Here is a 14,641-nt window from a genome sequence, read left to right on the forward strand (position 1 = left end):
ACAAAAAAAAGGAAAAAAGTGTAATATTTTAAAAAGTATAATAGTAATAAACAGCAAAAGATATAGCTGGAATTAGCAGAAATAGCAGAACAGTTTAGAGTTTGAACGGAGAAAATCGGATGAAAACTGAAGGAGTAGTTACAGTTTTTTCTGATTGCTTAAGCACATTTTTTGTAACTATTGGCTATTTTTGCAAAACTCTACATACAAATAAGAAAACCTGTCACCCAATTATCAAAACATTGTAGTTCTCTTGCAAAAGCGAACACAGCTAGATTAACTCTTCACACCTTCGTAAAAATGGTGTTTTCGTATCAAACAGTACACACAAGCCATCATCTACTAAGCACACAATGCGCCAACTGCACACTGATGGTATGAATACAAAACACATCTGGCTTTTGCTTTCTCTGTGTACAGATGTCAATTTGAGGTCACACTTTTGTCATAGTGTCATGTAAACATACAAGGATCCAAACTTCAAGTATTGGTGTTTATTCACACTCATCAAAACCAAGACAAAGTCAGAACACAAAATAGGAATTTCACAAAAAAAAGGGAAAAAAAAGACAATCAGCCTACATCATGTCGTCTTTCTGGGTCCGGCCACAAAATTTCGTCCACATCGCATGCGATATCCTCCAGTCCAAGGCACCGGGGAAAATATCTCCTTGAATGCCGTATCCAGGCCTGACATGATGCCTGGTCAATATCTCCACATGCCTCCTCCATTGCCTGTAAAAGGGCTACCTGTTGATGAGGATGACGGTCGTACACTTTCCAGCGCCAGGCAGAGAAGAACTCCTCGATGGGATTTAAGAATGGAGAGTATGGAGGGAGGTTGAGTGCCATGAAGGATGGGTGGTCTGTAAACCAGTTGCGGACCAAAGCAGCCCTATGGAAACTAACATTGTCCCATATGATGACATATCGGGTCTGCTCTGGTCTCTGAACAGTGAGCATGTCATGCAAGGTGTCCAGGAATGCAATAATGTGTGCAGTGTTGTATGGGCCTTTGGTTGCATGATGGTGAACAACACCATTTTGGCTTATAGCTGCACACATGGTTATGTTACCACCACGTTGTCCTGGGACATTGATGATGGCACGGTGTCCAATTATGTTCCTGCCACGTCTCCTGGTTTTACTGAGGTTAAAACCGGCCTCATCTACAAAAAGTAGCTCATGTCCCGTTGCATCTGCTTCTAGTTCCATCACTCTCTGGACAAGACAAAACAAATGCAACACATCAGGCCCATGCACAGCACTACAGTATGCACTTCCAAATTCAGAACCAATGACACTAGCTTACCTGCACATAGTCATATCGCAGTTGCTTTACACGTTCTGTGTTTCTCTCGAAAGGAACTCTGTAAATTTGCTTCATTCTTATTCTGTGGCGCGCAAGTACACGACTTAGTGTAGAAATGCTTGCACTGTGTATATTTTGAAAGATGGTGTCATTATCAATTATGCGCTGCTGTATTTCGCGCAGTCTTATTGCATTATTGGCAATCACCATGTTCACTATATGGGTCTCTTGCTCTGGAGTGAACATTCTGCCTCTGCCCCCAACATCTGGACGTCTAGCAATTCTGTAAAGTAACAATTTCAGTATTTTTGCATGTATGGTACTGTTGTGTTTCTCATTAGAGTATGGCAGTGCTACAAAGTACTTACCGATTCTCATTTCGAAATGTCCTAATGATGCTTGCCACAGTGTAGCGGCTCAGTTTAGGCTGAACCCGTTGGCCAGCTTCCCTCAGGGTCATCCCATGGTTGATGACATGGTCCACTATTGTAGCCCTGATGTCATCAGTTATTCTGTTTCTTACTCTTCTTACCCTTCCTCTTTCCCCTCCTCGTCCTCTTCTTGCTCCTCTTTGTCCTCTTCCTCTAACTTCCTCTAACCCTCTTGCTTCTTCACCTCCACGTCCTCTTCCTCCAACTTCTTCACCTCCACGTCCTCTTCCTCCAACTTCTTCACCTCCACGTCCTCTCCCTCGGCCTCCTCTGATTCTCACTCTTCTCACTCTTACTGCTCCTTCCATTGTACTCCACATAGACAGCTTACCTGTGGCCTGTTTATAGTGCTTAGGCTGATTGCAAAGTGGACTAATTATCTAAAACAGTTTTCACATGTGAAAGTGTGCCAGACAGTTGGCAAAATAGTGTTAATGATAGCCATACATGTGTATAATTTTGCTAGGAGTGTGTTGGAAATTTGGTAATTGAGTGTAAGCAGTGAGTTGTGCCTACAGTTTTGCAAAGTGTGTGTTACAAAATTGCAAACTGAGTGCAAAGCAGTGTTTGTGCTTTTAGTTTTGCAAACTCAGTGAGTGGTTTTGCTATAAGTGTTAATAGTTTTAGGAATTGTGCTATAGGAATCACAGTTAGGGTTTAAGCATTCAGAAAAAACTGTAAGTGCCGAAAAACGCGAGCAACTTGAAAAAGAATAAAGTTTAAAGAGAAACAGGAACTCAATAGTGTGGATGCCTTTGAGGGCATCCACACAACTAGAAAAATTTGCATTTCCTGCGAAAATGCTGTGTGGATGCCTTAGCGCTGAAGATGTCTGCTGAAAAAAGCTGAAAAAGTTGAAAAGTTGCAAAAAGTTGTATGGTGGTGAAGAAACTTAAAATTCTGCTTAAAACAGGTGAAGAAGCAGAAATTTTTTGCTTAAAAGTGGTGAAAAGCCAAAATTTCTACTGAAACGGGTAAAGACGGAGAATTTTTTGCTGAAAAGTGGTGAAAAAAAACATTGCCCTGAGTAGGATTAAGAACTGGCCCTTCTAGTCTCAAGGCGCCAATTCAGCTCACTGAGCCAAAGTCATTTTCACAAAGAAGAGGTGGAGAGACTGACAATTCTGATGAAATGAGAAGAAGCTGCTGAGAATTGTGCTGATAGGAGGTGAAAAGGCTGAAAACTTTGCAGAAAAGAGATGAATCAGCAGACTTTCTGCTGAAAAGAGTTTTTTCTGAAAACAGCTGAGATTTGGGTTGAAAAGAGGTGAAAATTCTGAAAATTCTGCTGAAAAGAGTTCAATCAGCAGAATTTCTGTTGAAAAGAGTTCAATCAGCAGAATTTCTGCTGAAAAGAGGTGAATGAGCAGAATTCTGCTGAAAAGAGGTTTTTGCTGAAAACAGCTGAAAAAGCTGGGATTTGTGCTGAAAAGTGGTGAAAAAATTTAAAATTCTGCTGAAAATTGTTCAATCAGCAGAATTTCTGCTAAAAAGAGTTCAATCAGCAGAATTCTGCTGAAAAGAGGTTTTTACTGAAAACAGCTGAAAAAGTTGGGATTTCTGCTGAAAAGTAGTGAAAAAATTTAAAATTCTGCTGAAAAGAGTTCAATCAGCAAAATTTCTGCTGAAAAGAGTTCAATCAGCAGAATTCTGCTGAAAAGAGGTTTTTGCTGAAAACAGCTGAAAAAGCTAGGATTTGTGCTGAAAAGTGGTGAAAAAATTCAAAATTCTGCTGAAAAGAGTTCAATCATTAGAATTTCTGCTGAAAAGAGTTCAATCAGCAGAATTCTGCTGAAAAGAGGTTTTTGCTGAAAACAGCTTAAAAAGCTGGGATTTGTGCTGAAAAGTGGTGAAAATATTTAAAATTCTGCTGAAAAGAGTTCAATCAGCAGAATTCTGCTGAAAAGAGGTTTTTGCTGAAAAACGCTGAAAAAGCTGGGATTTGTGCTGAAAAGTAGTGAAAAAATTTAAAATTCTGCTGAAAAGAGTTCAATCAGCAGAATTTCTGCTGAAAAGAGTTCAATCAGCAGAATTCTGCTGAAAAGAGGTTTTTGCTGAAAACAGCTGAAAAAGCTGGGATTTGTGCTGAAAAGTGGTGAAAAAAATTTAAAATTCTACTGAAAAGAGTTCAATCAGCAGAATTTCTGCTGAAAAGAGTTCAATCAGCAGAATTCTGCTGAAAAGAGGTTTTTGCTGAAAAAAGCTGAAAAAGCTAGGATTTGTGTTGAAAAGTGGTGAAAAAATTTAAAATTCTGCTGAACAGAGTTCAATCAGCAGAATTTCTGCTGAAAAGAGTTCAATCAGCAGAATTCTGCTGAAAAGAGGTTTTTGGTGAAAACAGCTGAAAAAGCTGGGATTTGTGCTGAAAAGTGGTGAAAAAAATTTAAAATTCTGCTGAAAAGAGTTCAATCAGCAGAATTTCTGCTGAAAAGAGTTAAAAACGTTTAATTGTTAACTGAAAGAAATTTTGCCATGAGCGGGATTTGAACCCCGGCCTCCCAGTCTGAGAACGGATGCTCTTCTCACTGAGCTAAAACACAGGTCAACCTGGCAAGGAAAATCAGTGAGGCCACTGATAATGTGGCAGAAAAGGGCAAAAAATATTGCAAAAAAAATTCAATATCTCAAAAAGTATAGAAGTTATGAGCACCAAAATTCATAGCCGGCATTAGCAGAAAGAGCAGAATTTTTTAAGATTTGAACGGTGCAAATAGCACAAAAACTGAGGGAGTAGTTAAGGTCCAAAAAGTGTACGGAAGCAACTAGAAGAATAACTAGAAAAATTTGCATTTCCTGCGAAAATGCTGTGTGGATGCCTTAATGCTGAAGATGTCTGCTGAAAAAAAGCTGAAAAAAAATGTTGCCCTGAGTAGGATCCGAACCCTGCCCTTTTGCTTTCAAGGCAGCTAGTCATCTCACTGAGCCAAACTCATTCGCACAACGAAGAGGTGGAGAGACTGACAATTCTGTTGAAATGAGCAGAAGCTGCTGAGAATTGTGGTGAGAAGAGGTGAAAAGGCTGAAAACTTTGCAAAAAGAGGGGAATCAGCAGAATTTCTGCTGAAAAGAGGTAAAGGAGCAGAAAGTTGTGCTGAAAAGAGATGAATCAGCAGAATTTCTGCTCAAAAGAGTTTTTTCTGAAAACAGCTGAGATTTGTGCTGATAAGAGGTGAAAAGTGTGAAAATTTTGCTGAAAAGAGTTCAATCAGCAGAATTTCTGCAGAAAGGATGGAAAGAAGCAGAAAGTTGCGCTGAAAAGAGATGAATCAGCATAATTTCTGCTCAAAAGAGTTTTTTCTGAAAACAGCTGAGATTTGTGCTGATAAGAGGTGAAAAGGCTGAAAATTTTGCTGAAAAGAGTTCAATCAGCAGAATTTCTGCTGAAAAGAGGTTTTTGCTGAAAACAGCTGAAAAAGCTGGGATTTGTGCTGAAAAATTGTGAAAAAATTCAAAGTTCTGCTGAAAAGAGTTCAATCAGCAGAAATTCTGCTGAAAAGAGTTAAAAAAGTTTAACTGTTAACTGAAAGAAATTTTGCCATAAGCGGGATTTGAACCCGGGCCTCCCAGTCTGAGAACGGATGCTCATCTCACTGAGCTAAAACACAGGTCAACCCGGCAAGGAAAATCAGTGAGGCCACTGATAATGTGGCAGAAAAGGGCAAAAAATATTGCAAAAAAAATTCAATATCTCAAAAAGTATAGAAGTTATGAGCACCAAAAGTCATAGCCGGCATTAGCAGAAAGAGCAGAATTTTTTAAGATTTGAACGGTGCAAATAGCACAAAAACTGAGGGAGTAGTTAAGCGCCAAAAAGTGTACGGAAGCAACCAGAATAATAAAGTAGGATAAAGAATAAAGAGAAACAGGAACTCAATAGTGTGGATGCCTTTGAGGGCATCCACACAACTAGAAAAATTTGCATTTCCTGCGAAAATGCTGTGTGGATGCCTTAACGTTGAAGATGTCTGCTGAAAAAAGCTGAAAAATTTGCAAAGAGTTATATGGTGGTGAAGACACTTAAAATTCTGCTGAATACAGGTGAAGAAGCAGAAAATTTTGTTGAAAAGTGGTGAAAAGGCTTAAAATTTTTCAGAAAAGAGATGAATCAGCAGAATTTGGGCTGAAAAGAGGTGAAAATTCTGCTGAAAAGAGTTCAATCAGCAGAATTTCTGCTGAAAAGAGGTGAATGAGCAGAATTCTGCTGAAAAGAGGTTTTTGCTGAAAAAAGCTGAAAAAGCTGGGATTTGTGCTGAAATGTGGTGAAAAAATTTAAAATTCTGATGAAAAGAGGTGAATCAGCAGGATTTCTGCTGAAAAGAGTTCACTCAGCAGAATTCTGCTGAAAAGAGGTTTTTGCTGAAAACAGCTGAAAAAGCTGGGATTTGTGCTGAAAAGTAGTGAAAAAATTTAAAATTCTGCTGAAAAGAGTTCAATCAGCAGAATTTCTGTTGAAAAGAGTTCAATCAGCAGAATTCTGCTGAAAAGAGGTTTTTGCTGAAAACAGCTGAAAAAGCTGGAATTTGTGCTGAAAAGTGGTGAAAAAATTTAAAATTCTGCTGAAAAGAGTTCAATCAGCAGAATTTCTGCTGAAAAGAGTTCAATGAGCATAATTTCTAGTGAAAAGAGGTGAATGAGCAGAATTCTGCTGACAAAAGGTTTTTGCTGAAAACAGCTGAAAAAGCTGGGATTTGTGCTGAAAAGTGGTGAAAAAATTCAAAATTCTGCTGAAAAGAGTTCAATCAGCAGAATTTCTGCTGAAAAGAGTTCAATGAGCAGAATTTCTGCTGAAAAGAGTACAATGAGCAGAATTTCTAGTGAAAAGAGGTGAATGAGCAGAATTCTGCTGACAAAAGGTTTTTGCTGAAAACAGCTGAAAAAGCTGGGATTTGTGCTGAAAAGTGGTGAAAAAATTCAAAGTTCTGCTGAAAAGAGTTCAATGAGCAGAATTTCTGCTGAAAAGAGTTCAATGAGCATAATTTCTAGTGAAAAGAGGTGAATGAGCAGAATTCTGCTGACAAAAGGTTTTTGCTGAAAACAGCTGAAAAAGCTGGGATTTGTGCTGAAAAGTGGTGAAAAAATTTAAAATTCTGCTGAAAAGAGTTCAATCAGCAGAATTTCTGCTGAAAAGAGTTCAATCAGCAGAATTCTGCTGAAAAGAGGTTTTTGCTGAAAACAGCTGAAAAAGCTGGGATTTGTGCTGAAAAGTAGTGAAAAAATTTAAAATTCTGCTGAAAAGAGTTCAATCAGCAGAATTTCTGCTGAAAAGAGTTCAATGAGCAGAATTCTGCTGAAAAGAGGTTTTTGCTGAAAACAGTTGAAAAAGCTGGGATTTGTCCTCAAAAGTGGTGAAAAAATTTAAAATTCTGCTGAAAAGAGTTCAATGAGCAGAATTTCTGCTGAAAAGAGTTCAATGAGCAGAATTTCTGCTGAAAAGAGGTGAATGAGCAGAATTCTGCTGACAAGAGGTTTTTGCTGAAAACAGCTGAAAAAGCTGGGATTTGTGCTGAAAAGTGGTGAAAAAATTTAAAATTCTGCTGAAAAGAGTACAATCAGCAGAATTTCTGCTGAAAAGAGTTCAATCAGCAGAATTCTGCTGAAAAGAGGTTATTGCTGAAAACAGCTGAAAAAGCTGGGATTTGTGCTGAAAAGTGGTGAAAAAATTTAAAATTCTGCTGAAAAGAGTTCAATCAGCAGAATTTCTGCTGAAAAGAGTTCAATCAGCAGAATTCTGCTGAAAAGAGGTTTTTGCTGAAAACTGCTGAAAAAGGTGGGATTTGTGGTGAAAAAATTCAAAATTCTGCTGAAAAGAGTACAATCAGCAGAATTTCTGCTGAAAAGAGTTCAATAAGCAGAATTCTGCTGAAAACAGCTGAAAAAGCTGGGATTTGTGCTGAAAAGTAGTGAAAAAATTTAAAATTCTGCTGAAAAGAGTTCAGTGAGCAGAATTTCTGCTGAAAAGAGTTCAATCAGCAGAATTCTGCTGACAAGAGGTTTTTGCTGAAAACAGCTGAAAAAGCTGGGATTTGGGCTGAAAAGTGGTGAAAAAATTCAAAATTCTGCTGAAAAGAGTTCAATGAGCAGAATTTCTGCTGAAAAGAGTTCAATCAGCAAAATTCTGCTGAAAAGAGGTTTTTGCTGAAAACAGCTGAAAAAGCTGGGATTTGTGCTGAAAAGTGGTGAAAAAATTCAAAATTCTGCTGAAAAGAGTTCAATGAGCAGAATTTCTGCTGAAAAGAGGTGAATGAGCAGAATTCTGCTGACAAGAGGTTTTTGCTGAAAACAGCTGAAAAAGCTGGGATTTGTGCTGAAAAGTGGTGAAAAAATCTAAAATTCTGCTGAAAAGAGTTCAATCAGCAGAATTTCTGCTGAAAAGAGTTTAATCAGCAGAATTTCTGCTGAAAAGAGTTAAAAACGTTTAATTGTTAACTGAAAGAAATTTTGCCATAAGCGGGATTTGAACCCGGGCCTCCCAGTCTGAGAACGGATGCTCATCTCACTGAGCTAAAACACAGGTCAACCCGGCAAGGAAAATCAGTGAGGCCACTGATAATGTGGCAGAAAAGGGCAAAAAATATTGCAAAAAAAATTCAATATCTCAAAAAGTATAGAAGTTATGAGCACCAAAAGTCATAGCCGGCATTAGCAGAAAGAGCAGAATTTTTTAAGATTTGAACGGTGCAAATAGCACAAAAACTGAGGGAGTAGTTAAGGTCCAAAAAGTGTACGGAAGCAACTAGAAGAATAATAAAGATTAAAGAGAAACAGGAACTCAATAGTGTGGATGCCCTATGAGGGCATCCACACAACTAGAAAAATTTGCATTTCCTGCGAAAATGCTGTGTGGATGCCTTAACGCTGAAGATGTCTGCTGAAAAAAGCTGAAAAAGTTGCAAAAAGGTGTATGGTGGTGAAGAAACTTAAAATTTTGCTGAATACAGGTGAAGAAGCAGAAAATTTTCTTGAAAAGTGGTGAAAAGCAAAAAATTCTACTGAAAGGGGTAAAGACGGAGAAATTTTCATCTCACTCAGCCAAAGTCATTCTCACAAAGAGGAGGTGGAGAGACTGACAATTCTGCTGAAATGAGCAGAAGCGGCTGAGAATTGTGCTGATAAGAGGTGAAAAGGCTGAAAACTTTGCAAAAAAGAGGTGAATCAGCAGAATTTCTGCTGAAAAGAGGTAAAGAAGCAGAAAGTTGCGCTGAAAAGAGGTGAATGAGCAGAATTTCTGAAGAAAAGATGGAAAGAAGCAGAAAGTTGCACTGAAAAGAGATGAATCAGCAGAATTTCTGCTCAAAAGAGATGAATCAGCAGAATTTCTGCTCAAAAGAGTTTTTTCTGAAAACAGCTGAGATTTGTGCTGACAAGAGGTGAAAAGGCTGAACATTTTGCTGAAAAGACTTGAATGAGCAGAATTTCTGCAGAAAAGATGGAAAGGAGCAGAAAATTGCGCTGAAAAGAGGTGAATGAGCATAATTTCTGCTGAAAAGAGTTCAATGAGCAGAATTTCTGCTGAAAAGAGGTGAATGAGCAGAATTCTGCTGACAAGAGGTTTTTGCTGAAAACAGCTGAAAAAGCTGGGATTTGTGCTGAAAAGTGGTGAAAAAATTTAAAATTCTGCTGAAAAGAGTTCAATCAGCAGAATTTCTGCTGAAAAGAGTTCAATCAGCAGAATTCTGCTGAAAAGAGGTTTTTGCTGAAAACTGCTGAAAAAGGTGGGATTTGTGGTGAAAAAATTCAAAATTCTGCTGAAAAGAGTACAATCAGCAGAATTTCTCCTGAAAAGAGTTCAATAAGCAGAATTCTGCTGAAAACAGCTGAAAAAGCTGGGATTTGTGCTGAAAAGTGGTGAAAAAATTTAAAATTCTGCTGAAAAGAGTTCAATCAGCAGACTTTCTGCTCAAAAGAGTTCAATCAGCAGAATTCTGCTGAAACGAGTTTTTTGCTGGAAACAGCTGAAAAAGCTGGGATTTGTGCTGAAACGTGGTGAAAAAATTTTAAATTCTTCTGAAAAGAGATGAATCAGCAGAATTTCTGCTGAAAAGGGTTTTTTGCTGAAAACAGCTTAAAAGGCTGGGATTTGTGCTGAAAAGTGGTGAAAAAATTCAAAATTCTGCTGAAAAGAGTTCAATGAGCAGAATTTCTGCTGAAAAGAGGTGAATGAGCAGAATTCTGCTGACAAGAGGTTTTTGCTGAAAACAGCTTAAAAGGCTGGAATTTGTGCTGAAAAGTGGTGAAAAAATTCAAAATTCTGCTGAAAAGAGTTCAGTGAGCAGAATTTCTGCTGAAAAGAGTTCAATGAGCAGAATTTCTGCTGAAAAGAGGTGAATGAGCAGAATTCTGCTGACAGGAGGTTTTTGCTGAAAACAGCTGAAAAATCTAGGATTTGTGCTGAAAAGTGGTGAAAAAATTTAAAATTCTGCTGAAAAGAGTTTAATCAGCAGAATTTCTGCTGAAAAGAGTTCAATCAGCAGAATTCTGCTGAAAAGAGGTTTTTGCTGAAAACAGCTGAAAAAGCTGGGATTTGTGCTGAAAAGTGGTGAAAAAATGTAAAATTCTGCTGAAAAGAGTTCAATGAGCAGAATTTCTGCTGAAAAGAGTTCAATGAGCAGAATTTCTGCTGAAAAGAGGTGAATGAGCAGAATTCTGCTGACAAGAGGTTTTTGCTGAAAACAACTGAAAAAGCTGGGATTTGTGCTGAAAAGTGGTGAAAAAATTTAAAATTCTGCTGAAAAGAGTTCAATCAGCAGAATTTCTGCTGAAAAGAGTTTAATCAGCAGAATTTCTGCTGAAAAGAGTTAAAAACGTTTAATTGTTAACTGAAAGAAATTTTGCCATAAGCGGGATTTGAACCCGGGCCTCCCAGTCTGAGAACGGATGCTCATCTCACTGAGCTAAAACACAGGTCAACCCGGCAAGGAAAATCAGTGAGGCCACTGATAATGTGGCAGAAAAGGGCAAAAAATATTGCAAAAAAAATTCAATATCTCAAAAAGTATAGAAGTTATGAGCACCAAAAGTCATAGCCGGCATTAGCAGAAAGAGCAGAATTTTTTAAGATTTGAACGGTGCAAATAGCACAAAAACTGAGGGAGTAGTTAAGGTCCAAAAAGTGTACGGAAGCAACTAGAAGAATAACTAGAAAAATTTGCATTTCCTGCGAAAATGCTGTGTGGATGCCTTAACGTTGAAGATGTCTGCTGAAAAAAGCTGAAAAAGTTGCAAAGAGTTGTATGGTGGTGAAGACACTTAAAATTCTGCTGAATACAGGTGAAGAAGCAGAAAATTTTTGTTGAAAAGTGGTGAAAAGGCTGAAAATTTTTCAGAAAAGAGATGAATCAGCAGAATTTGGGCTGAAAAGAGGTGAAAATTCTGCTGAAAAGAGTTCAATGAGCAGAATTTCTGCTGAAAAGATTTCAATGAGCAGAATTTCTGCTGAAAAGAGGTTTTTGCTGAAAAAAGCTGAAAAAGCTGGGATTTGTGCTGAAAAGTGGTGAAAAAATTAACCACTCAAGGCACCCATTTATCTCACTGAGCCAAAGTCAACCTCACAAAGAAGAGGTGGAGAAACTGACAATTTTGCTGAAATGAGCAGAATGGCTGAGAATTGTGCTGATAAGAGGTGAAAAGGCTGAAATTTTTTCAGAAAAGAGATGAATCAGCAGAATTTCTGCTGAAAAGAGTTTTTTCTGAAAACAGCTGAGATTTGTGCTGATAAGAGGTGAAAAGGCTGAAAATTTTTCAGAAAAGAGATGAATCAGCAGAATTTCTGCTGAAAAGAGGTTAAGAAGAAGAAAGTCGCGCTGAAAAGAGATGAATCAGCAGAATTTCTGCTCAAAAGAGTTTTTTCTGAAAACAGCTGAGATTTGTGCTGATAAGAGGTGAAAAGGCTGAAAAATTTGCTGAAAAGAGTTGAATGGGCAGAATTTCTGCAGAAAAGATGGAAAGAAGCAAAAAATTGCACTGAAAAGAGGTGAATGAGCAGAATTTCTGCTGAGAATTTCTGCTGAAAAGAGTTCAATCAGCAGAATTCTGCTGAAAAGAGGTTTTTGCTGAAAACAGCTGAAAAACCTGGGATTTCTGCTGAAAAGTGGTGAAAATTCGCTGAAAAAAGTTCAATCATCAGAATTTCTGCTGAAAAGAGGTGAATGAGCAGAATTCTGCTGAAAAAAGGTTTTTGCTGAAAACAGCTGAAAAAGCTGGGATTTGTGCTGATAAGAGGTGAAAAGTCTGAAAACTTTACAGAAAAGAGGTGAATCAGAAGAATTTGTGCTCAAAAGAGATGAATCAGCAGAATTTCTGCTCAAAAGAGTTTTTTCTGAAAACAGCTGAGAGTCGTGCTGATAGGAGGTAAAAATGCTGAACCAATCAGAGGTACTTCTTCTGTCTGCTTTATCAGGCTGTGTACTTGTATGTATTTCTGCCATGGAGCGTTTACAAGAATCTGAGGTCCATATTAGGAAAGCTGCCAAAATCATAAAACTTTGCAGAATTGTAACAAATGATCAATATGAATTACTGGTCTGTGATAGTGTATTAATTTGTAGTGGAAAAAAAACATGTGGATAAGGTGGAATTGAACACACGACCTTTGGGCTTCAAACCCGTGTCATTACCAACTGCGCCACTGGCAAAGAGAGCACGCGCCTGGAAAACAGGCTGATGAGCAGTCAGAATTAGATCGCGGTAAGAGGCGAAAAACGCCGTTTTTTGGAGTTACAAAACGTCGTGTAACTCAAAAACAAGGTGGACTAGAAACATAATTCTTGCACTGGGTGAATCAGCGGACTTTGGTGAACTTTGACTGCGATTTACATAGCTCTTTGTACTTCCGTCGCGGAGATATGACGAGAGAAGAAACGGCTTCATTTTCGGAGTTTGAAAACTGAGAGGAGGACAGATTTCTACCCCTCAAACAAACGTAATTTATGGCTCAACGGTAAGATGACTGTAAAAACTGCTTCGACCGTGAGTGTCAGCAGTGTCTGAAGATGAATTGGCACAAGCCTCATGTCTTAACTTTGCTTCGTTAAGGAGATATGACGATTTGAAAATGCCTTCAGTTTCAGTATTTCAGCTCTGAGTTTCACAACCTCCCCATAGACTTTGAATGGGGAGTTTTTAGACTTCGTGTCACTTCGAGGCAAATTGTGAAAAAACCGTAACTCGCACGATAATTATAGTAACACTGTCTTAAAGCCAGCAAAAATACCTACGTTTTGATGTATAATTTGTGGGGGATGAGTGGAAATTGAGCGAGTAGCAAGAAGTTGTTCAGACATGAAGAGAAAATTCAGAACGCACCAGTGCTCATTCTGAGTTAATTGCATAGCAACCATAGCAACGCATGTATTTTCTGAAAAATCACAAATCTGCAACTGAAAACTTAAAGAGGCATTAAATGAAAACGGTAACAGATATGAAAAAGCTGAATCACACAGGAATAGCCCAATCATTTGAGAACGTTTTAAAGTTTGAATGGAGTTTCTACGTGAAAGTATGAGCATGTAGTTAAGTTTCAAAAACAAGCAAGTTTTAGCAGAATTGTGGAAGTTTCCCATTCATTTCAATGGGACAAATTAAAGGAAAAAAGCTTAATATTTTAAAAAGTATAATAGTAATAAACAGCAAAAGTCATAGCCGGAAAGAGCAGAAAGAGCAGAACAGTTTAGAGTTTGAACTGAGAAAATCGGCTGAAAACTGAGGGAGTAGTTAAGGGCCAAAAAACGTACGGAAGCAACTAGAATAATAAAGAATAAAGAGAAACAGGAACTCAATAGTGTGGATGCCCTATGAGGGCATCCACACAATAAAGATTAAAGAGAAACAGGAACTCAATAGTGTGGATGCCCTATGAGGGCATCCACACAACTAGAAAAATTTGCATTTCCTGCGAAAATGCTGTGTGGATGCCTTAACGCTGAAGATGTCTGCTGAAAAAAGCTGAAAAAGTTGCAAAAAGGTGTATGGTGGTGAAGAAACTTAAAATTTTGCTGAATACAGGTGAAGAAGCAGAAAATTTTCTTGAAAAGTGGTGAAAAGCAAAAAATTCTACTGAAAGGGGTAAAGACGGAGAAATTTTCATCTCACTCAGCCAAAGTCATTCTCACAAAGAGGAGGTGGAGAGACTGACAATTCTGCTGAAATGAGCAGAAGCGGCTGAGAATTGTGCTGATAAGAGGTGAAAAGGCTGAAAACTTTGCAAAAAAGAGGTGAATCAGCAGAATTTCTGCTGAAAAGAGGTAAAGAAGCAGAAAGTTGCGCTGAAAAGAGGTGAATGAGCAGAATTTCTGAAGAAAAGATGGAAAGAAGCAGAAAGTTGCACTGAAAAGAGATGAATCAGCTGAATTTCTGCTCAAAAGAGATGAATCAGCAGAATTTCTGCTCAAAAGAGTTTTTTCTGAAAACAGCTGAGATTTGTGCTGACAAGAGGTGAAAAGGCTGAACATTTTGCTGAAAAGACTTGAATGAGCAGAATTTCTGCAGAAAAGATGGAAAGGAGCAGAAAATTGCGCTGAAAAGAGGTGAATGAGCAGAATTTCTGCTGAAAAGAGTTCAATGAGCAGAATTTCTGCTGAAAAGAGGTGAATGAGCAGAATTCTGCTGACAAGAGGTTTTTGCTGAAAACAGCTGAAAAAGCTGGGATTTGTGCTGAAAAGTGGTGAAAAAATTTAAAATTCTGCTGAAAAGAGTTCAATCAGCAGAATTTCTGCTGAAAAGAGTTCAATCAGCAGAATTCTGCTGAAAAGAGGTTTTTGCTGAAAACTGCTGAAAAAGGTGGGATTTGTGGTGAAAAAATTCAAAATTCTGCTGAAAAGAGTACAATCAGCAGAATTTCTCCTGAAAAGAGTTCAATAAGCAGAATTCTGCTGAAAACAGCTGAAAAAGCTGGGATTTGTGC

General features: G+C 38.1%; 1 protein-coding gene across 1 annotated transcript; it reads right to left on the reverse strand.

Moving 5' to 3' along the window:
- Positions 1-573: 573 nt before the first annotated feature.
- LOC148098221 (uncharacterized) lies at positions 574-1,863 on the reverse strand. Its single transcript, XM_087830055.1, has 2 exons — positions 1,313-1,863; positions 574-1,221 (listed from the first exon to the last, which is right to left on the reverse strand). Exons 1-2 carry the CDS (start codon positions 1,688-1,690, stop codon positions 574-576), a joined length of 1,026 nt encoding a protein of 341 aa, XP_087686181.1. The 5' UTR covers positions 1,691-1,863.
- Between the last annotated feature and the right edge of the window lie 12,778 nt (positions 1,864-14,641).

This window comes from Neolamprologus brichardi, chromosome 16 (genome assembly GCF_056152115.1).
Source record: "Neolamprologus brichardi isolate AB-2024 chromosome 16, ASM5615211v1, whole genome shotgun sequence".
NCBI lineage: Eukaryota > Metazoa > Chordata > Actinopteri > Cichliformes > Cichlidae > Neolamprologus > Neolamprologus brichardi.